The sequence below is a fragment of the Zingiber officinale genome, chromosome 8B (assembly GCF_018446385.1).
Source record: "Zingiber officinale cultivar Zhangliang chromosome 8B, Zo_v1.1, whole genome shotgun sequence".
In the NCBI taxonomy this organism is placed as follows: Eukaryota; Viridiplantae; Streptophyta; class Magnoliopsida; order Zingiberales; family Zingiberaceae; genus Zingiber; species Zingiber officinale.
The window spans coordinates 560,337-582,890 of record NC_056001.1 but is presented as its reverse complement, the minus strand read 5'-3'; the positions used below and the strand labels follow the sequence as shown (position 1 = coordinate 582,890).

Here is a 22,554-nt window from a genome sequence, read left to right as displayed (position 1 = left end):
ACAAGGTTTACAACACTTATGCTCTCTTCTTGTTTGGGAATGCCTCTTGATGCATGGAAATGCAACTGCACTTCACTCCAAGACCTTTCAAGAACTGCCGTGTGTCACTGAGCTTGGTGGAGAAGAATCATTGAATGTGGAGTCGAAGAAATGCGGAGGAAAGCGTTCGCCAACAGCTATAGCCTGTGCAATGGTCGGATTCCAATCGATTGAATGACTCTCAATCGATTAGGGAGGCTTTGAATCTATCGATTCAGAGCGCCTCTCTGCTATCTGGAAATCGACTGAATCGATCAACCGATCGATTCAGCCTCTATCATGCGATTTCCAGTTCCCCAATCGATCGGTTGATCAATTAGGAAAGCCTCTGTGCGTGCGACATAAGCTCCCAATCGATCGACCGATCGATTGGGCCATCTTTCTTCGCAATGCACATCCAATCAATCAACTGATCGATTGGACTTCGGTTCAATCGATTAGTTGATCGATTGAATGACCTTTGACTTGCCTAAAACCAAGTTCAAGGTCTCCAATTCCAACATCCGATCAACCGTGACTTATCGGAATATTATGTCTAGCATCCAATCAACCTTGACCTGCTAGGGCTTTTTCACCAAGTGTCCGGTCAATCCCTTTAATCCACTTGGACTTTTCTTCTCGTGCCAAATGTCCGGTCAACCTTGACCCACTTGGACTTCCTTCCACCAGATGTTCAGTCATCCTTGACCCATATGGATTTCCTTGTGCCAAGTATCCGGTCAACCCTTTGACCTACTTGGACTTCTCAATACCAGGTGTTTGGTCAACCTTGACCCACCTGGATTTCCACGTACTTGACTTCACTCACCAAGTCTTTCCATCAGACTAGCTTCACTCACCAGGACTTTCGCATAACTTCACTCACTAGGATTTCTCATATGCCTGACTCACTCACCAGGACTTTCACCTAGTTTCACTCACTAGAGTTTTCACCTGGCTTCACTCACTAGAGTTTTCACCTGGCTTCACTCACCATGATTTTCCAACTGCCTAACCTTCAGTTAGGATTTTTCCAGTCAAGTATCCAGTCAACTCTTTGACCTACTTGACTCTTCTTCACACCTAACTGGTCAACCTTGACCAGAGGGGAATTGTATCAACAATCTTCCCAAATGAACGAGTATATCTGCAATCTCCATGTATTGTCAAACATTAAAATCCAAACATCAAGACTCAAGCTTGAGCCCACTCAAGCTTAGTCAACCTGACCCAGTGGATATTGCACCAACAACCGTTGCCTCGCAACCCTCACTGTCGGCTAGGTCGCCACCACGCGCAAGAATGCCACCTTCACTACTGATCACGCGTTGTCACAGGGGCTTTCTTTCTTTGAGCTCATGCATTGTCTCCCCCTCTCATCTCTCTCTTGAGACACTTGAAGCCGCCTTTGGCCTCCGCTGACCATTCCGCCTCCTGAGCATGCCGGCAGCCCACGACCCCTCTCATGCTCTCACGCCCAAGACCTTCCAAATCGGGTCCCAGACTCTCGCCCCAGTACGAGTTATAAGTGAGCATGCTCTCACGCCCAATGACCTGCCCGGTTGGTGTCCCAGACTCTCACCCCAGTGCGAGTTATAAGTGAGCATGCTCTCACGCCTCCAGACTCTCGCCTCAGTGCAAGTTATAAGTGAGCATGCTCTCACGCTTCCAGACTCTCACCTTAGTATGAGTTATAAGTGAGCATGCTCTCACGCCCAACGACCTTCCAGGTCGGTGTTCCAGACTCTCGCCTCAGTGCGAGTTATAAGTGAGCATACTCTCACGCCCAACGACCTTCCAGGTCGGTGTTCCAGACTCTCGCCCCAGTACGAGTTATAAGTGAGCATGCTCTCACGTCCAACGACCTTCCAAGTCGGGTCCCAGACTCTCGCCCAAGTGCGAGTTATAAGTGAGCATGCTTTCACGCCCAACAACCTCCTGGTTGGTATCCCAGACTCTCGCCTCAGTGCGAGTTATAAGTGAGAATGCTTTCACGCCCAACGACCTCTCGATCGACACTCACTCGCCGCTCTGTCCGGCACTCATCACACTTACTTCACTTGTCGCTTTGCCCGACACTCTCAGTTCGTGTTTTTGCTCATCGCTGTTGCTCGGTCGGCACTCACTCCTCGCTTGCTGCTCTGCCCGGCACTCATCACACATGCTTTGCTCGTCGCTCTGCCCGACACTCACCGGTCACGTTTCGCTCACTATTGTTGCTCAGTCAACACTCATCTCACTTGCTGCATTGCTTGACACTCGTGTCTCACTTGCTGCTCGATTCACGAGCTCTGTGCCTGCTCAGCTCAAGGGCTTTGTTCCCATTCGCCTTCGATCTCGTTAGCTCCATGCTCGCGCAGTTCACGGAATCCGCTTTCGCTCTGCTCATGAATTTTGCCCTCGTTCGTCATCGACCTTTTGGTTCAGCTCGACGTTCTCTCTGTTACTTGGTCGACATTTTTCAGTCGCTTGATCGCGGGTACTGCCGCTTGGTTGACATTTTGTCGATCGCGCGCTCGACATCGCTCGCCCGTTCTCATTCTGCTCGATCGGTATTATCTTTGTTTCCTGGTCGGTATTTCCTCGGTTGCGTGCTCGACATTGTTCGCCCATTCTTATTCCGCCCGACCTGTATTTTCTCTATTTGCCCGGTCGACATTTTTTGATCGTCCGGTCGTGATTTATTAACGCTCGGTCGCGCGCTCGACATCGCTCGCCCGTTCTTATTCGGCTCGATCGGCATTATCTTTGTTTCCTGGTCGGTATTTCCTCGGTTGCGCGCTCAACATTGTTTGCCCATTCTTATTCCACCCGACCTGCATTTTCTCTATTTGCCCGGTCGACATTTTTCGATCGCCCGGTCATGATTTATTGACGCTCGATCGCGCTCTCGACATCGCTCGCCCGTTCTCATTCTGCTCAACCGGCATTATTTTTGTTTCCTGGTCGGTATTTCCCCGGTTGCGCGCTCGACATTGTTCGCCTGCTCTTATTCCGCCTGACCTGCATTTTCTTTATTTGCCCAGTCGATATTTTTCGATCGCCTGATCGTGATTTATTGACGCTCGGTCGTGCGCTCGACATCGCTTGCCCGTTCTCATTCTACTCGATCGGCATTATCTTTGTTGCCTGGTCGGTATTTCCTCGGTTGCACGCTCGACATTGTTCGCCCGTTCTTATTCCACTCGACCTGCATTTTCTCTATTTGCTCGGTCGACGTTTTTCGATCGCCCGGTCGTAATTTATTGTCGCTCGATCATGCCCTCGACACCGCTCGCCCTCGTCTTTTGACTCACTTGGCATTCTCGATCACTCAGTCGCGATTTACTGTCACTCGGACGATATTTTTTCGGTCGCGCGCTTGACACCGCTTGTTCATCATCTTTCGACTCGCTCGGCATCCTCACTATTTCCTGGTCGGTAATTCTCGATTGCTCGATCGCGATTCATGGATGCTCGGTCAGTATTTTTCTCGATCGCGCTCACGACTCTGCTCGTCCATCATTCTCTCTATTGTCCAGTCGCGATTTACTATCGCTCGGTTGATAACTTTTCGATTACTCTACTCAGTATCGCTCGAGCGTTTTCCCGACATCGCTCGGTCTCCCTCAGCATCTGATCGATCGCTTGCTCAGCATGCGCTTCGCATTATTCCTCATCGCTCGCTCGATACTATTTGAGTCACTTGCTCGGTATCGCCACAACTACTCGTTCGACGTGATAAGACAAGCCCAGCGATCTGATGTCGCGCTCGGTAGCGATTATGTTTTGGGCTTGGTCTAGTCAGTCGGACTTGTGCCTCCTTCGACTAGACTTGAGAAAGAGACTTGCGATACAGATATGGCTTAGGGGCATAGAGGGAGTTAAAAGAAAGGGGAGGGGCAATATGGTCCTTTCACTATTTAGGGCATAAGAAGGGGAGGAAGCACTATTCGTGGGAGGTTTTTTGGATGCCGCCACCAGAGAGAGGGGGAACTCCTTCTCTTCGTTTTAGGACCTCGCCGCCGGCGAGCCACTGTCCTCCTCCACTCCTCTATCCTTCTTTTGCTAGGCATATCGACGTCGACACTGTCAAGGTCACCGACATCGACGCGCTGCTGCCTTCCTCACGCCATATCTCCTCTTCCTCCTCCTCGCAACGCCAGCCACAACCTTCCTCTTCCTCTCTTCTCCCGCAGGACACGCTGCCGCTGGGGGAACTTCTGTTTGACATCCTCGCTCGCTGCCACCCTCGAGCGACGGCCGCCGGCGACGACCGTCTCCTCTCCTCCCGCGACCAGCGCCACCGGCGGTCATCCGTCAACTCCTTCCACTCATACCGTCGCCCTTGAAGGCGCGGACGACCAAGCACCACTACATTGCTGTCGTTGCACGCGCCTGCGGGAGCACGTTTACCGCCTCCGACCATCGCTGCCCGCAACCCTCACTGTTGTCACCGGCACGACGAGCAGTAGCGGTCCGATCTCATCGTCGTCTCACGCAGGCCCAGCGCACAACTGCTGCCTCTCCCTCCTTACCGGCGCCCGTCTCTCTGCATTCTGCCCTCTGGGGACTCCGTCCACCTTGTTGTCGTTATGAGATTGCCGGCTAATCACTCCCGTGCAAAATTTGCCCCGAGGCAGTGTAGATTCCTCGTCGTCGGATTCCTCTGACCTATGTGCCACTATTGCGTTCCCGGCCTTAGTGCCATTATCGTGTTTCGGCTTTCATGTCGATCTGGCTTGTGCATTGTGTTCATGTCTGTGTAGTGTCTTGGCCTGCGCGCCAATGTCTTATCATGACTCGGGTGTTGTTATTATTACCTGACCTGTGTGCCGCTAGTACCTTCCGACCTGCGTGCCGTTATGATCCCTAGACCTGCAACTCGTCTTCCGACTTCGTGCCGCATCTGACTCCACGTCGTCAGATCCAGCTCTCCATCCTGGTTGGGCGTCGTTTACTCTTCTAGGTCCCGACAACTCGAGCAACGTCCCATCCGAGGGCACCCCCTGGGCCAGGGTACGTCTTCGTACTCGCCTCTCATTTATTTCATTATTATATTATTAGCCTGTTACTTATATGTCCGTTGGATCTGCCTCGAGCCTCGAGGTACCAGGGATCGGGGGGACCCGGTCGCTGGCTGCAGGCAACGTTGGTCAGAAGACTTCTGAAGACTTGGTTAATACAGAAGCCATCTCAGCACACCCCCCTCCTGGACGTCGCGACTTGGTCAACATTCTCACCACCTCATCCGGCGGTCCGTCTGACTCAGCTTCCGAATGGGATCAATGGAGAATACCTCATATGGATATCAAGAATGCATTTCTAAATGATGATTTTCAAATGATGATTTTCATGAAGAAGTTTATATGACACCTCCTCTTGGTATTTCACACCAACCTGGTGAAGTTTGCAAACTTCGTAAAGCGCTTTATGGTCTCAAACAAATAACTCGTGCTTGGTTTGAGAAGTTCTCTACAGTGATTACTTCACTTGGTTTTCATCCTAGTAATCATGATTCAACATTGTTTGTTAGATGTACGAGTGCAAGTCGTATTCTTTTATCATTATATGTTGATAATATGATTATTACTAGTGATAATTCTGATGGAATTGTTTCCCTAAATGTCTGAGTTGGCTCGTCGTTTTGCTATGAAAGATTTGGGTATACTATGCTACTTCTGGGCATTGAGGTTGTTTATTCCCCAAAATGTTATCTTTTATCCCAGTCAAAGTATATATTTTATCTGTTTGAGCGTACTCGTCTTACTGATAATAGAGTCGTTGATACTCCTATTGAGACTAATGCTCGAAATTCTCCATCTGATAGTTCACCTTTGTCGGATCCTAGTTTGTACAGAACTATTGTTGAAAGCTTGGTTTATCTCACTGTGACTCGTTTAGATATTACGTATGCTACTCATGTGGTTAGTCAATTTGTCGTTGCACCAACTACAGTTCATTGGGTTGCTGTTCTTCGTATTCTCAGGTATCTTCGGGGCATTCAATTTCAAAGCCTTTTATTTCCTTCAACTTCATCTTTTGAACTGCATGCATACTCTGATGCAGATTAGGCTGGTGATCCTACAGATCGTAAATCTACCACTGGCTTATGTGTTTTTCTTGATTCCCTCATTTCTTGGAAGAGTAAGAAGCAAAATATTATTTCTAGATTTTTCACAGAAGCTGAGTATCGTGCCATGACCTCAACTACTTGTAAGATAGTTTGATTGCGTTGGTTGCTTGCGGATATGAGTATTTATCTTCATTAATTTACTCCGTTATATTGTGATAATCAGAATGATATTCAAATTACACGTAATTTAATTTTTCATGAATGGATGAAATATATTGAAATTGATTGTCACGTTACTCATCACCATCTTCAGATTGACACCATCACATTATCTTTTGTTCCTTCAAAACTATATATTGCTGATATGTTTACCAAATCACATTCTATTTCACGCTTTCGTTTCTTATCTGATAAACTTTCAATATTTTTAATTATAAGACTGTGAGTTTGAGGAAGATGTTAAATTATATATATTTTTTATTTATTTAAAGCTTTTAAGGTAATTTGAGTTTTTACCCATTTATATTTAGAGTTTCTTAATTAACTATATAAAAAAATTTATATTATATATTTTTAATCATTAATTTTAAATTTAATAATATGACTACATATGTTTTTTCGTTTTTTCTTAATTTCTCCAAATCCTTCATCGTGTAATCTCTATTTGACAAGAATCTCTAGTTCACAAGGAGATAAGAAAATAGGAGCGGGGAATAGAAGAGAGACAGATAAAATGGAATCAATTCTGCTCGCCACTAGTTGATTAGAAATGTCACTGTATCAGTGCATATAACTACAGCAGCATCATCACATAAACATTAGCACAGTGATGATGAGCTCCCAAAATATTGGCATTACAATTTTGCTCAACGCAACAAAGTAATGCATGTTCCAGTGGCAGCGAATAAGAGGGCAGCCATGCCTGGCTTTAGGTGCACAACACCATGGTTGGAGTCACTGGAAAGACCAGTTGAAGGCCCCAAGCCACCCAGTCCCCCAGTTGGAGTGAAGGGGGTGGGGGTGCTTGTTGATGGTGTAGAACTTGAGCCTGCAGCACTAAATGAAGCAAACAACATAAAGAGAAAAAAAAATGTGAAGGCAATTTTCAATGTAAAGCACAAAAAGAACAATCTGGAGATGCCAATAAACTGAGAGAAATACCTTTGAGTTGCTGGGTAATTGCAGCTACTGTAACCTAAACAATCCATCAGATCAAATAATGGCTTTAATAACTAGTTATACACAACCGCGTGTTCAGAGACAGTGGTAGCTGAGAAGATCTAGTGACCTACTTGGATCTGTTGTTGTAAGAGTGGCAGTGCCTGAGAAATCACAAGCCCCCTGAGCCTGCCCCTTTCTTTGGTAGTAGCTGTTGGTAGCATAAGAGCAATGACCCCTCACGGTGTTGGGGCTATAACAAGCTCCATTTTGGAGAATGGGGTTGCAATCAGCCCCTGCTCCACAAGCATAATCCAGTGTCTTCTGGAGAGCAGCATCCCCTATTTCAGGTTTACAAACACACCAAGCATTCTCTGCGCATTTCAAAGGATTTTCACAATGACTACTGTTCATTAGATCGTTCTTTCAAAACAAAGCCTTCTTCTTCCCACGAGTTTTAAGTGCGAGAAAAATATATAGAGATCAATATGCAGTTCAGAGATTAGCATCTCTCTCGCAAGTAAACAAAGGAACTTTGTCTTTACTTTTTCATGGAAAACTTCAAAGAGAAGCTAGCATTCACAGCTAGAGAGATATCCCCAGAAAGAAGGATCACTCTTGTAAAAAAAAATATTCAAGCGAACTGAAGCTTACCTGATCCGCCAATCAAGGTCAACAAGAGAGCTGCTAAAGCTAGAGTAGCCATGGCAGTGGAAGATGCAAAAACCTTGAGACACAGAGGCAAAGAGTGGAAATAGGGAGAGAAAGAGAGCAAGTGAAAAATGAAATGGCAGAGGCAAATGCGGATGTGTCCACAGCAAGCTTGCTTAAATTTTCACCCAGTGAATGGAGTACTGCCGTCTGCAGTGTCCTTTTGAAGAGAGTTGCTGTTGCTTTTTGGCCATCACCTTTTATAGAACGGCTACAAACCCATGAGTGGAGTTGTGGAAGAAAATCAAACCCCGGATGGGCAATGCTGAACTCAACCCAACTCCTCCATGGCCATGGTTGGGTGAACTGGATTCAGCACCTATGATTTCTGTGGGGGCATCGGCGCGTTAAAAGAACCAGATTATTTTAAAGAGCATGACGTACGTGTTGTTCTTCTAGTTCCAGATTTTGCTGGTCCACCAAACCATGGTTGCCTCTTCTTGTATTACAGAAGCAGAATCTTTACGCTTATTTGATTATTAAAAATTTTCTTTTTTAAATTTACAATATTCAGAAATTTAAAATAAAAAAATAAAAAAATCATAAATAAATAAATATTAATCTTTAATAAATTTAAATATGCTTAAAAAACAATTTTAAATATTTATTTTTTATTTTTACTATTATGTTTTAAACCAATTTTTTTTTAAAAAAAATAAAACAAACAATACCTTATTTCTTCCATGTAGAGAGTTATTGCTATAAAATTAAAAAAAAAAATTCTATATATCCAATCCATTATTCAAAATATTATTAGTTCTCTGTTCTTAGCAGCACTTCAACCTTAATAGCAAATAAAACCCCAATTTTTATATAACAATTAAAAAAGCAACCATAATTTTTTTTCTTTAACCTATTGGTTTATAATTTGGTTCGATGAAATTTCAACTCACTAAGGGCATCTTCAATAGTTAAATCTCTTCATAATTTTTTTTTTTAATTTCTAATATGCCACATCAATACCACATCAAAAATAGAAAAACCTACTATTCTCTCCACAATCAAAAAACCTCCATATAATTTTTTTTTAATGGGTCCTACATCACAAATCATACATCTTTATTTTTATTTTTTCATTTAATATCTCTAAATGATTTTTACTTAATATTTTATTTAATTATCATCTTTAAATTAATTTATTTGTAATTTGTAATTAATAAATTAATAAACTTATGATTTTTAATTTAATTTAATTTATAATTTTTATTTAATATTTAATTAACTTATGAATTTTAATTTAATTATAGTCATTTATATTTTTTTTAACTTATCAAATATATTTATTTAAAAAAATGTATAATTTAACTATTAAATAAAATATTTAATAGTTTTAAAAAAATTAAACATGCAATATTAATTTTTCAATGATTAATGGCTCCACTTCAAGAGAAAAAAATAGATTTGAAATATCAAACCTGTTCTTAAAATAAAAACCTCAAAGATTATGTCTCCACTCATTAAAGTTTTTTTGTTGAACTTTTTCAACTCTACGAACTTGTTAAAAAAGTTGTATTGAAGATGCTCTTAAGAATTATGTTTTTTTTTTAAAATAAATTTTTTAATCGCGTAAAAAATCTCTTTAAGATAAAATTTAGTTTGTACGGATTCGTAAACATTGAAATTTCACCGAATTATTCGCACAAAGTTATTAATAGTTCATACGAGTAAATAGAGAAACATTTTTGGTAGGATTTGAAATTTCCAAGCATTTTTACAATTTCAGTTCCAAAATTTTCAAATTTAACGGGTTCAGAGTAACAAATTTGTTAAATTATAAATTTGAGCGTGAAAGAAAAATTATTTTCTCTCTCTCCTTTTCTCTGAACAAAACCTTTTCGCCTATTTGGGCCTCCTATCCGACCGCCGCTCCTCGTCATCGTCTTCCTCTTGCTCGGCGTGGCCTGTGGAAACCGTTCGTCCAGGTTTGATCGGCGGTGCGTCGGGACCCTACAGCAGAGACCTACTCCTTCTCGTTCTCTCTATCTCTGTCCCTCTCTTTACTGTTACTTCCACCTGTTCGTATCCGCCCTCATCGACGCGCTGCGCCGCGGCACGCGACGTTCTCCTGCTTTCGCCCTCGGGGTTTTGTAAAATACAACTTCGCCTTCATCCGGTTCGTCATCAGCGCTTCCTAGGAACCGAGCAGCACTGCCCCACCACTGGCAACAGTTGAAGCTGCCATATTGAAGACGGGAACCTCCGGGAGGACAATCCACCGTATCTCGACCCCGAGGCCCGTGTATTTGGTCCTGGATCCAAGCACGTAACAGGCTACACATCCCCTTGTGCCTCTGGTAGAGCCCAAGGTACAGACAAGGTTCTTCTGTGCAAGTATTCCCTGACGGTTCTCCGTGTGCCACCTAGGCATTCCCTGTTTTCTTTTTAAGCGCTTTAAGAAATAAACAGCTTATTTCCTGCTCCTGTTTTCAGGTATGAGCAATGGCTTCTCATTGGCAGGCTATCCCTCTGGTTTCTTCACCATCATATCCAAACTCCATTGCTTGGTCAAGCGAGAACTTGGTGGCTATTGCTTGTGGTCACATTATTACGATATTGGTAGGCTTGTATATATATTTTTTCTGCCGTATTAATTATAGATATATTATGCTGGCAATAGTTTCTTTCAGGTCGAAGGAAAGGAGGTGGATGCAGTTTTTGTATGATTATAAACTCATTGTTCGTTTTTTTTTTCAGAATCCTGCTTTGCTTGTTGGCCCAAGAGGAATGATCACTCTCCAACCCAGCATTCCGTTTAATATCGGGATTGTTAAAAGAGAAGGTAAGTTTTGTTAAAAATCTTTTATCTTCCATGTGTTTTTCTTCAACAGGATTTTCAAGTTGAGATTCATTTTTTATAATCTTCTGAATCATGAATCTTAACAAATCATGGATTTCCATCATGTGAAATAGTTTTAGAAGATCTTGGCTTATTTGGAACATGTTTTACAACTTAAAATATAAAAAATTATTATATCCTATCACAGTTTAAATTATCATTTCATGCTAGGATTTCAATTTTCTGTCGAGATGGCACAGGAAACACATATCAGAGCGTGTAGAGATGGGCTTAGATAAGTTTTAGTCCTTTAATGGCCTTCCATTTAGCTTATTACTTTCTAAAATAAGTTCATAACAAGTATATAGTCAATTAAAATTAACATGTTGTACCAATATTTGACCTTTCCAACATTTAATAAAATATGCCAAAATTTGATCCTTTTCACTTAGATTCTTTACTTTTAAAAACAGGACTATATTAGTTTTTGATAGTTGAATTTAAAATGTATTTTGTTCAATTTCCTACTTCAAATGTGTGACAAAATGAATTTAGATAAGTTTTTTATTTTTCTTTTGCTTAACTTGTTACTCTAACTATCAGGTCATAGGAATTAGATAACCATTTGAATTAAGGTTTTAGTAAACTACAACAACCAATAGCCAAGCCTTATCCTACTAGGTGGGGCCGGCTTAAAGCTTTAGTAAACTAATTATAAAAATATAACAAACATTAGTTGAATTCATTCAAATTCATCTCATCGCGTTTCAATGTTCGTTGATGCATGCCGAATGTTTGCACGATATGATACTTACCAGCATGAGTTGCATAGTCAACATGGGAGAGAATACCACTACCAATTAATATCTTCTTTTAATTTAGTAGAATTGTAAATATTTTGGTCATGTCATCTGACCCAATACGAATTTCAAATCATGTGTTTTATTTAGTTGCTTAAATGATAAATAGAAAACGCCTTTCATGGTTCTTTTTGAAAAAAGTTTAATATTGTAATCTCATCTTAATTAAAACTTACAAAATATCTGTTCATTTTATCAAAAATTGAAATGGAAATATCTTTTCTGCCTCAACACGACAAGATATCTCATCTTGATTAAAACTTCACCATTCCCATTGATTTTGAGTTTGTGTGCAAGTCATCGAATTTGATATATCACTCTCTGTAATTCTCCACTTCTACCATGTTGTAAAAGATTCATCTTTTCCTTTCTCATTGTGATTCTTGGGTCTAAATTTTGATCTATTGATTTTAAGTTTTTAACATAATGGGTTGAGCTTAATTTTATGGATCATACTTAATATCTGATAGACCTTCTCTTTTCAGAATCGAGTGAAATATTAGTTACATTAAACTATATGAATCAATTTTTTTAAAGTTTTGCTTTATATACTGCTAGTATCATTTATAATCTAATTGTATTGAATAATATGAGACAAACCATGAATTTAACTATTTATGCCATAAAATGTAGAAATCCATCAAATGTGGAAATGATGTTGATGAGTTCCATTGACTTGTAGAATGCTGTGAATTGTATGTCTCTATTGCAGCCAATCATCAGACAGGATACTTGAGTTGTGGTTGGTAGCTCGTTATGTTTGGTATATTATTTGTTAAACATCAGTTGTTTCCCTTGTCTTTTAAATAAATTATTTCATTGAGGATTATACATACTAGAAGTTACTTCTTTAAGTTAGCATTTTATTCATGCAATTATGTTCAGTGGCTGGAAGAGTTCTGCAGTTGGCACTCATAATTGGATCAAATGGCTAATTGAGTTCATAAGATATTTCATCAACGAATTATTTTCCAAGGGCCAAGAACCATTTCAAAAAATGGCCATGTTATGATGGAGGGGATCCATATGATCCTATTGCATAAACATTTAGTCATGTGTTCACTTATCATACATGAGCTATGTGGTCACTGATGGTATATAACCTAGCTGCACTTATAAAATCTATGTTGTATGGATACGGGTATCATATCAAATACAATACAGATATGGCGATATGGCAAATTTTGAAAATATAAGAAACGATACAACTAGGATATGACAATTATTAAAATATATAATGTTTTTTTTATTTTTGATCCACACAAAAAATAAAATTTAGAAACCCCGTGAATAGACAGCAAATCACATAAAAGCATCAACACTAATTTATAAAATTTTATTATTTAAAAATCCAATCCCATCTTTTTCCTCTGCAAACAAGAATCATCCACTATTTTACCTAGTCAAGAAACAATAATATTGTTCGTTGGAGAAAAGTTGTAGAGGAAAAGTCCAAGCATCTCTTCTTCCTTTCTATCTCTTTCACCATTGACAATTTCAAAAAGAAAAATAGAAAGAATAAATGGCGATAATATACCTGTGGGCTATGGAGCTTGGGCGGCACCGCAACAGTCACCGGTTTGGGAGGCTGCATGACGGTTACTTGCGAATTTCTGATGGTGACAGAGATGAAGTCACGCGATGATGAGAGGAAGAAGAAGGCTGATGAATTTTTCCGTTGACACAGGGCTAGGGCTAGGGCTAGGGCTAGGGCTAATGGGGTATTAAGCCCAATTAGTTTTCAACTATTTCTTAATTAGTCTCCCAAACTTCAATTTATTTCGATTTGATCCCTTAAACTTTTATTATTTTTGCAATTTCACCCAAACGTATTGGAAAAACGTATCCCTCCTGTGCCCAAGGTGTATCCGACTGGTCAAACCTACATAAAGTCAACAATACCAATTTTGCTATATCCAACACGTGTATCGGTGTATCATACCCGTATCGTATCCGTATCCGTTTCCGATACTTCAAAAAAAAAAATTCAGAGTATTCGTGCTACATAATATAAAATCCTCAAAGAACTTGTAAAAACCTTAATGACATGGTCGTGAGCTCTTTTGTAATGTAGTCTCCTGACAAACGAAGATTTTGAGGGGTTTTTTTTTTTAATGCAGACCTTTTGACTCCCTGTTTGTTCACCACTTGCATATCACGGGATACCCGTCCATGTGCTCGGTCCATCTCATGGTCTCAACCTGGGTTTGCTTCTAATTCAGGGTAGGTCTTACTTTGACCTTGTATCTAACTCTCCAAAGTAACACCAATCATGTAACTTTTCTTTTAATTATACACTGTGAAGCAGAGCTACATCCAATTCCTTTTCTCCTTCAGTGTTTTTAGATTTTAATGCATGCCATTAGTTAATTTTGAATCATCTGCAGATGTTTGTTAGCTGTCTGCACTACTGATGGTCGTGTAAAGCTGTATCGACCACCATCCTGTGAATTTAAAGCTGAGTGGGTGGAGGTATGCAACTCTAGTAAAATCCTGCATTGGTTTAGACCTGCTGAACACCATTCCCAGTATTTTGAACTGAGATTTGATTCCAATTGCTGAACATGTGATTCTACTTTGAGTGTCTGTTTCTTTTCTTCACAAGTCATTTCAAAATAGATCATCCTGTATAAGAATGAACCAGCTTCATTTTTGAAGGGATTTTTGGATTTTGAAAAAATTGATAAATGCATTGCCCAAGTTAATATATCTGACACTTATTTTCTGTGGTACTCTATGTTTGAGGCCCAATATTATAGTTGGTTTTGTGAATTGTGGCATTTTCTGATGTTTGCTACTTCTGGTTCTAATTTATGTAGGTTGTTGATATATCCAACTTGCTATGTGATTACCTTACAAGGACAAATTTTGGTGAACCAAATTTGCCTACAACATCATTTTCTGAAGTGAGTTCCTAGCATCTGTCAAGTCTGACATGAAATGCTCTTTTTGCTTGTGATATTTGACCTAACGTGTTTTGGGCTATTTTAGTTTCCTCTTGCAGTTATACTTCCTCAGAAAGAAACAATTAAGGGCACCAAATTGGGGAAAAGGCGTATCAAGTCCCAAGGTTCCAGCAAAGATCCTGTATGCAAAAGGTATATCTTAGTCAGCTGTAGTCAAATCCTCAGTTTTTCTGCTAGATGTGCTTCTGTCTCTCAATTTTCCTTTCCTTTTATTTGTATATGTTGATTGGTAATAACTTGACATATATTGCATGAATGTATTTGTTGCTATGTGTTTTATTTACACTTTCAAATTCTCTTGTCTTATTTGGAAAATTTGCTGCTTTCAGAAGTGAGAGCATTAAAAAAGAAATATCACAAAGAAAGGTACTCACCCATGGTACAAATGCAGAGAGCTCACAAAAACATGAATTGCTCAGATGGGAAGATACAACAGCTGCAAATGAAGCTATTCCTAATACTAACAATCTTGTTAATGCTCATTCCAACATTAATCAAGTTTCTTCAAATGAGGTTCTTAGACGGTCATTTTCTTGGTCAATTCATAAAGGGACTAATTGACTGTTTTATTGTAGCAAACATCAATTACCCATATTTGGTGAGTAACATCAATTTACAGGTTGTTGGTGTCGACTCCAAGAGTGCTATGGTGGTGAGTGCTCAAGTTTCTCCAATATCAGAAAGTCTGCTTGCATCAGACATGGAAATTGGCCTGCCCCTGATTAGCCCAGAGCAATATGCTTCTCGTAGTGCATTGATGTCATCCCTTATTGTATCTTGGTCCCCAGTATTGCAGTCATCTCAAGTCCAGCCCGGGTCTTGCAACAGATGCGTGATACTTGCTGTAGGTGGAAAGTCTGGTAATATCTCTTTTTGGAGAATTGGTCAACCAGAATGCTACACCATTGAGCATGACAGAGTATTTGTTGATCCAATGCTTATTGGACTTTTTCCGGCGCATAACTCCTGGATCACCACAATAACTTGGGGATTGTTTGCATCATGTTCCTCAATTTCCCAGTTAATATTGGTCACTGGGGGTTCTGATGGCAGGTGATTTTACTTGGTGATACTTGAACATTGCTGTCTTCTTTTTATTTATTTATTTTGTGTATTTGTTTCACTTTGTTACACAAACAGTCACCGATTCTTATGATATACTCTAGAAGTGCATATACTGGAATCCAAATTGGCAACTAAGATAGAATGAGATGTATTTGTTGAATTGCAATTCACATTTGCTAAGTTGATAAGTTGCACACAATAATGAATCCATTTTTTACTTTCTGATTTTTTTTTTCTTTGATTGATTGGAAATGTAGTCTAACTGTGATGGTAAAATAATTTTCCTTCTGTTATCAATTCAATGTTATCAGATGGTCAAAGGTTTTTGCTACTGTATCATTCACATCTCTCTTTCTCTTAGTTGACTTTGCATTTCATGATATTTAAAAAAAAATGGTTTTTTTTTCTGGCAGGTTGTCTATGAATGTAAGTTTAACAATTTATCTACCAATAAATGTATCAGGATGAATCTTGTTAAGGGTTATGTTATGCTGATCTTTCTGTGATAGGTTTCTTGGAAATATGGAATTTTTAGTCTGCATCTATTGGGTACATATTGGCTTTTCATATTTTGTGATGATAGTTTATGCTATTCCTTGTGTTGTGTGCTAGCTATTGGTTTTACAATTTGTTTCATTTTTTGCATAAGTTTTGTATGAGCAACAAATGATTGTTAACAACTGAAATGAATGCTAGAAAGTATCACTATTAAATAAAATATTGAAGTTTTCTAGGTTTGGTTATTGAATGGTGCTTCATTTCCAACTGCTTTATTCATGAAAATGCACCATCTCATCTGCAGCCTGCTCCGTGGTCAGTGAATTAGTTATGGGTTAGTTGTTCTGATTAATTTGCTATAAATGTTTGTTTAACAACATGAAAAAGAAGAAATTTTTTGTTTAATGCAAGTAATATTCTTTATGAGTATTTCCTTCATGAGACATGAGTATGTAGCATCTATTTTCTTCTACACAATACATGGGTTACAACTTCATCAAGATGTGTATGAGCTGAAGTAATTTATTTTTCTACAGTGTAAAGATATGGTCAGCACATATTGAAGACCTGGTCAGTTCCTCGGAGGTCAATACTTCTCCATTTTCCTTAATAAACGAGGTAAAAAAATATCCATCTAGATTTGAATTTTCAAGCTCATCTTTTAAACTTCATTCACCATTTTATTACTCATTTTTCTTATAGTTGACAGTATCTCTGCCTGTCCCAATTTCCCTAATTTCTTTGGCTGTGCCAAAACAATCTCAAGGAACAATTGTTTTAGCAATTGGGAAAGGTTCTGGAACGCTTGAAGTATGGATATGCCATGACTTATGCAGAAAACTAAAAAGTGTTGGTTCTTATAATGCTCATGACCAAGTGGTATATCTACTGCGTTTATGTATATTAATTAGAGTTCTAGTTGGAAAATGACAAACTTTTACTAACAGGTGACAGGTCTAGCTTGGGCATATGATGGTTGTTGTTTATACAGTTGCAGCCAGGTACTTTTGTCCACTTTCTGACATTCCAAATCAAATAATTGAGTAATATAATTTAGATCTCATTTATTTGATACACTTACGAGACTATAATAATATTTTTAAAGAGACATCTGATATTTGAAAATAATCTTGTATTCATGTTCCGAGTTCAATCAACTTATGCCTTCTCCAGGTTAGTTGGTCATTTTTTTGAGCTTGATATGTATTTCAAGAGGGTGATATCTCTACTTTAATGACAAAATATGCATTTGTGTGATTCCATTCTTTTCCACTGTCTTCTGTGTAAAGCTACTTTATTGACATACAGTATGGTGTGTAGAGCCATGCCATACTGGGTTTATACATATTAATTCCTAATCTTGAAGAAATGAGCCGTCTATCCTAAACTTCTCCCAAGTGAGAGTGATGTGGTTTTCTGATCAGAGAGGCATAGTTAATTCAAATGCTTTAACGTTTAGCGTTGCAGTAATTTGACTATTTTATGAAACTTTCTTGTTGCTCCATTTTCATCTAACAAAATCCTTATTTATTATGAAGACCATTCCTTTAATCCTTGATAAATGATACCTTTTAATTCTAAGGCTGCTTAGATCATGCTTTTCCAGGCTTTGAAATGAGAACTTGCACCAGTATTTCCTTTATTGTACCATAAATATGAAGGTTATTTAGATCTACTGTATTTTTATAGAGATAAAGCCTCTGGTCTGTCCAATTTATCATTAGAGATATGCCTAGGATCCATTTTACTTATAAATCTTGTTTTGCATGTAATAAGGAACATGAAATCTTAACTATGCAGTGTCTTGCCTGTTTGATTCAATAGTGGAAGTTACTTTCTGGTTAGGATCATTGTGATTGTTCGCGTGCCTTTCCGTTCTGCTAGCTGAATCTGTTTTAATGATATTGTGATGGTTATGTGCTTCATCAGAGTAATTGATATGCACACACTTTTTTTTGGCGACAAATATCAACTACATATTAGTACAAGAATTAAAGAGGATTCCTCTACTGATAAGTAAAAGAACTAAGTTACAAAATAGATTTTTTGCTAGCAAAGGTCAGAATGAGCATCAATTCCTGTGCAATTGATGTGCCATCGACTCTACCAAAATAGTCAAGGCTGATGAATTTTTTTCCTTGATAATGATCTGTAAGTGCCCTACATGAGTGTTTCTTCAATGAAATAAATAACCAGAGAATACAATGGTGCTATACCAATTCTTTGTTACCACCTTCCTTGCTAAGAGCAGCTAAAATTGCTTGTGAAATTATCTTTTCCATTTTCATAATTTTTTCGAGCATGATTAAAGCTCTTGAAAATGGGAGAGGTACCATCAATGATATCCACCACAATCTTAATAATGCTGAGGTGCTGTATGTGCACCAATCAATATTGTTCAAGTAGGACAAAGATGCTTTTTTATCTTGATGCTTCTTGTTGCGTGTATTGTTTTTGTGAAAATTTGATTTTCTCATTGCAATACTCTGGTTTATTAAAGTTTCCATCCGAATTGTCTCATCTAGCTGTAAGTATGTTGCTTGTTTAGAAATCAACAAACTGTCAATGGAATTAGCTTTTTTTTTTGGCAGGATAATTCTATCCAAAGCTGGGTCTTACATGGAGACGCTCTTTATAAAGTTGACTTCCCCTCTAAATTTCCTGGGTTCAAAAACTCGATCAATGTAAGAAGGTTTTTATGTTTGTGTTATTTCTTTAATTCTTCTCCTATGTCATTTTGGGTTCTTGATGGAATACATGTTACCTTTGCAGCTATTACAAGTATCTGATCTGTGCTTTGGTCTTGCACTGTCTCCTGGAGGACTAATGATTGCTGCGGTAAGCTTGCTGATGACAATCTATCAGAATATTTGCTACACGTGTGATATTTGTATACTTCTGTGGCGCTTGCTCATATTATGTCAATTGACTAGAGTCAGTATCTTGTGCAGCTCTGTTGCTTATGGTGATTATAGATATTATACTAGATCCTTTAAATTATAATTTTAAGGTTGATTGCTTTTTATCTGTGCTTCAATTCAGGTTCAACCCCATAGTTGGTTGTTGATTGGCTAAAATAATTTTATTGTTGCTACTGTAGTGAAGACATCTTAAACACTTTGTTTTCTCTGAGTTAATTAGGCTCAAGTTTTAAATCTGTTAACTAGTTTGGCAAATTAGATATGCATACTGAACAAAGTTTACTCATATGTTCCACAGAAGATAACTTTCTACTTGATGGATATAGGATGTCTAGGGGGGTTTTAGTTCAACTGGTGAACCTATTTCTGTTTTCATAGTGTAGAAATCTTCTGTATTGTCTTCCATGAGGTTAAACATGCTGCAGTAATCAAATTGCTTATACATGTAGCCCTATTATAATAATAGTGGTAAATAGAAATGCTGCAATAATTGCCAGTTCTCTTCCTCGTTATAATGCCTCTTATATAACACTTTACATTGCGGCATGCATTTGATCATATATTTACATGACATCATACTTTCAGGTTCGAAGTTTTGACTCCCTTCTTCTGAACCAAATGTATCAGGCAAGGTGACAAATCTTTACAATAATAATATAACCATGGACATAATTTCTGATTGTAGAATTAGGGGATAGTTTTTTTTTTTTGGGCAGCAGATCTGATGCTTTTACCATATTTAGGACTAACTCTTCCTGGTAACATACAGGACTCAGAAGGCAGTTGTTGAGTTTTTCTGGATTGGTGGACAGTCTTATGAAATTTCACCTGACAAAACTCTCGAATCCTCTGATGTATTGTCCGAGCGAGATCTATTGAGATGGGGATCAAATATCTTACACTGTTTCCTGACTTTTGAAGATGCACATGAGCCACTTGTTATCTGGGACATCATTTCGGCATTATTAGAATTTGATAAATATAATCCACAATTCGTCGATAATTTACTCTTGAAATGGATCACTAGCTTGTTTTCAGGATGTCCATCTGGTGCTTCCATTGACAAGGTCTTGTTTCACTTTCAAAGTAATCTGTCTGATATTAGTTCTCGCAGAATTTGCCTTCTGAACATCATCTGTAGAAGACTAATGCTAACCAAGGGCAATGGATCCAAAAACAATGAGAAATTTCATATATGGAATAAGTTGCTCATTAACAATGAATCAGAACTCCAGCAAAGGCTTGTGGCTTTCACTTTGGGGGCTGTTCGAAGTCATGCTACTTGTTTGTCTGATGTATTTTCAGCTAAAACTTGGTTCCCACAAGGTGTAGCACAAATGATGTGCTGGGTTCTTTTAAATGCTGAACTGGTACATAATCAGCTAAATGTTCTTGGATCTGAACTTAAAGCAGTTGGAAGCAGGTAATTTTTTTTCTAACCTATCAGGTACATTCTATTTGTTACATGCACTGTTTTACTCTCAGCACTATTTATTTTCCTATAGATCGTATCATGTTTCTTATATTAAGGTGTCATGCACTGTATAATGTTTTTCCTATATATTAACATGCCAATTTGTTCTAAGTTCTTTGGTGAATACAAATTTGTTGTTGGTAGGTCATGAAGCATTCAGTCTGATGTTTTTAGGCCCATTTATAACTTTTCCTGCTCAGTTTACTGGTGTTCCTATGCCAAGTTTATCATCTGGTGCTTCACAGTTTTAGTTTCCATCTTATAAAATGCTAACTGTATATAACTGCAGATTCTGAGATGATTCTGGAGAGATCAAGTTATCTCTTAAATGTTTTACCTTCTCCTTGCAAAGTATCACAATATGTTAGTTCATTGTGTTTTTTAGTTAAGTTGGCTTGATTCACCTACCAGGATCAATTCCTTCTGTGACTACACAGAAGAGACGTGCTCTTTCTGCTCCAGCCGGGTACCCTTCGAATCACTCGACATTGCTTGGTGCGAGGGTGACAGCATCTCAAACGAAAAACACAAATTACTAAGGTGCATGGTTTCACTGAAGCTGTGTTCTATTGATGTTCCAATGTGGTTTTGCATGTGTTGCCGACGGTGGGCAGCTAACTTATTGCCAGATACCTTCTTCACCTTCATGATACCCAAGTCTGGTGTGGAATACAAAGAACCATTGGTGATGAATCCTCTACGACCATTGTGTCCATTTTGTGGAATATTACTGCAGAGATCAATGCCGGAGTTCTTGCCATCATCATCCCCAGTTTAAATTAAAATTTATTTATTTTATTTGTTTCACCACTTTGGAAGTGCGAGCTACTGTTCTTTCTCATCACATGTAATTAATTTGTGTAATTTGGTCGTTTTGTATGGATCAACAATTAGCATAATTTTAGTCTGCTGATTGTGGCATCCAAATAGTGTCAATTAAACTCATTTCCTAGTAATTTTAGTCTTTCGAATGGTTGTCAACTCCATCAAAGTCAAAAACTGCTGTTTGTTTTATTTGCTCTTCTCAGGTCCAAAGTGATATAGTAAGTCCCAAGGAAGCAGCCCCGGTCCTAACAATCAGGAGGCCCGGGGCGAAACGATCAAAAAAGGTCCTTAATTTTTATTTCATTAACATCATAAGAATTTCATTAGATTCATCATTAACTTCATAAATTTCATTAGACTCATTATTAACGTCATGAATTTCATTAGACTCCTCGTTAACATCATGTATTTCTTTAAGTTCATCTATATTATCCTTATTTAAATTTTTTATATTTTCATTAGAACTTGATCTTTTAATAAAAAATTTATTAAAAGCACCTCTTTTTGATTCATTTAATTGTTCTATTTTTTTTCCTTTTTTTATATCCAGAAATATATTTTTTAGGTAGCATATTATAATACACAAAAATTACAATAATTGTAAAAGTATAATTTAAATAAACTAAATAAAACTATAATTTAAATTAATTAAAATAAATGCATAAAATTACAATAATTGTAAAAGTATAATTTAAATAAACTAAATAAAATTATAATTTAAATTAACTAGAATAAATGCACCTGGATAAAAAAGGAGTAGATGACAACCCGCAACCGCCGCACCTCGCGAACCTCCGTAACGCAGGCCGTAGAGGTTCAAAACCTTCAGGTGCAGTGTACAGGAGGTGCTGCCATGCTGGTGTAGCCGTGTAGAGAAGAGGCAAAGGCGCAACCTTGTTGTGACGCCGTCGTGGAGTTGGAGTTGCTGGTAGAAATATTAGAAAGGAGAGCAAACAAAAATGAAAAGAGAGTGAATCAGTGAAGTAATTGTAAAAAAATCTAAGAGAAAAAAGAAAATATGAAAAAGGAGTGCGTCGGCACTCGGCAGAAATTGCAAAAGCTTGAGGCTCGAGCTTGTCTGCTTGTGCAGTTGTGCGACGGCGGAAGAAAAGGTGCAACAGTAGGAAGAGCGTCGACACTCGGCAGAAATTGCAAAAGCTTGAGGCTCGAGCTTGTCTGCTTGTGCAGCTTGTGCGGCGGCGGAAGAAAAGGTGCAACAGTATGAAA

General features: G+C 38.7%; 2 protein-coding genes across 4 annotated transcripts; one reads left to right on the top strand and one right to left on the bottom strand.

Annotated features, from left to right (window-relative positions):
- Positions 1-6,807: 6,807 nt before the first annotated feature.
- On the bottom strand, positions 6,808-8,112 carry LOC122016560 (PLASMODESMATA CALLOSE-BINDING PROTEIN 3-like). Its single transcript, XM_042573899.1, has 4 exons — positions 7,886-8,112; positions 7,366-7,605; positions 7,235-7,268; positions 6,808-7,129 (listed from the first exon to the last, which is right to left on the bottom strand). Exons 1-4 carry the CDS (start codon positions 7,935-7,937, stop codon positions 6,940-6,942), a joined length of 516 nt encoding a protein of 171 aa, XP_042429833.1. The 5' UTR covers positions 7,938-8,112; the 3' UTR covers positions 6,808-6,939.
- A 1,626-nt stretch (positions 8,113-9,738) lies between these two features.
- LOC122014326 lies at positions 9,739-21,501 on the top strand. 3 transcript variants are annotated; one of them, XM_042570527.1, is made up of 19 exons: positions 9,739-10,248; positions 10,373-10,498; positions 10,637-10,721; positions 12,261-12,320; positions 13,699-13,801; positions 13,966-14,050; positions 14,398-14,484; positions 14,570-14,676; positions 14,874-15,057; positions 15,164-15,597; positions 16,644-16,725; positions 16,810-16,986; positions 17,055-17,108; positions 18,699-18,791; positions 18,880-18,945; positions 19,614-19,660; positions 19,798-20,451; positions 20,914-21,042; positions 21,132-21,501. In XM_042570527.1, the coding sequence occupies exons 2-19, from the start codon at positions 10,382-10,384 to the stop codon at positions 21,283-21,285; spliced, it is 2,718 nt and encodes a 905-aa protein (XP_042426461.1). In that variant the 5' UTR covers positions 9,739-10,248; positions 10,373-10,381; the 3' UTR covers positions 21,286-21,501. The 3 variants fall into 3 exon arrangements, with proteins under 3 accessions (XP_042426461.1, XP_042426458.1, XP_042426459.1); XM_042570524.1 differs by having other exon boundaries at positions 20,914-21,501; XM_042570525.1 differs by lacking the exon at positions 12,261-12,320 and having other exon boundaries at positions 9,740-10,248; positions 20,914-21,501.
- The last annotated feature ends 1,053 nt before the right edge of the window (positions 21,502-22,554 follow it).

Coding starts and splice junctions, on each gene's coding strand:
- LOC122016560 (XM_042573899.1), bottom strand. CDS start 7,937: ATGGCTACTCTAGCTTTAGCAGCTCTCTTGTTGACCTTGATTGGCGGA. Junction 7,606..7,885: donor GACCTTGATTGGCGGATCAG/GTAAGCTTCAGT, acceptor TGAAATGCGCAG/AGAATGCTTGGTGTGTTTGT. Junction 7,269..7,365: donor TCTTACAACAACAGATCCAA/GTAGGTCACTAG, acceptor TGGATTGTTTAG/GTTACAGTAGCTGCAATTAC.
- LOC122014326 (XM_042570524.1), top strand. CDS start 10,382: ATGGCTTCTCATTGGCAGGCTATCCCTCTGGTTTCTTCACCATCATAT. Junction 13,802..13,965: donor GGGTTTGCTTCTAATTCAGG/GTAGGTCTTACT, acceptor AATCATCTGCAG/ATGTTTGTTAGCTGTCTGCA. Junction 14,485..14,569: donor CTACAACATCATTTTCTGAA/GTGAGTTCCTAG, acceptor GGGCTATTTTAG/TTTCCTCTTGCAGTTATACT.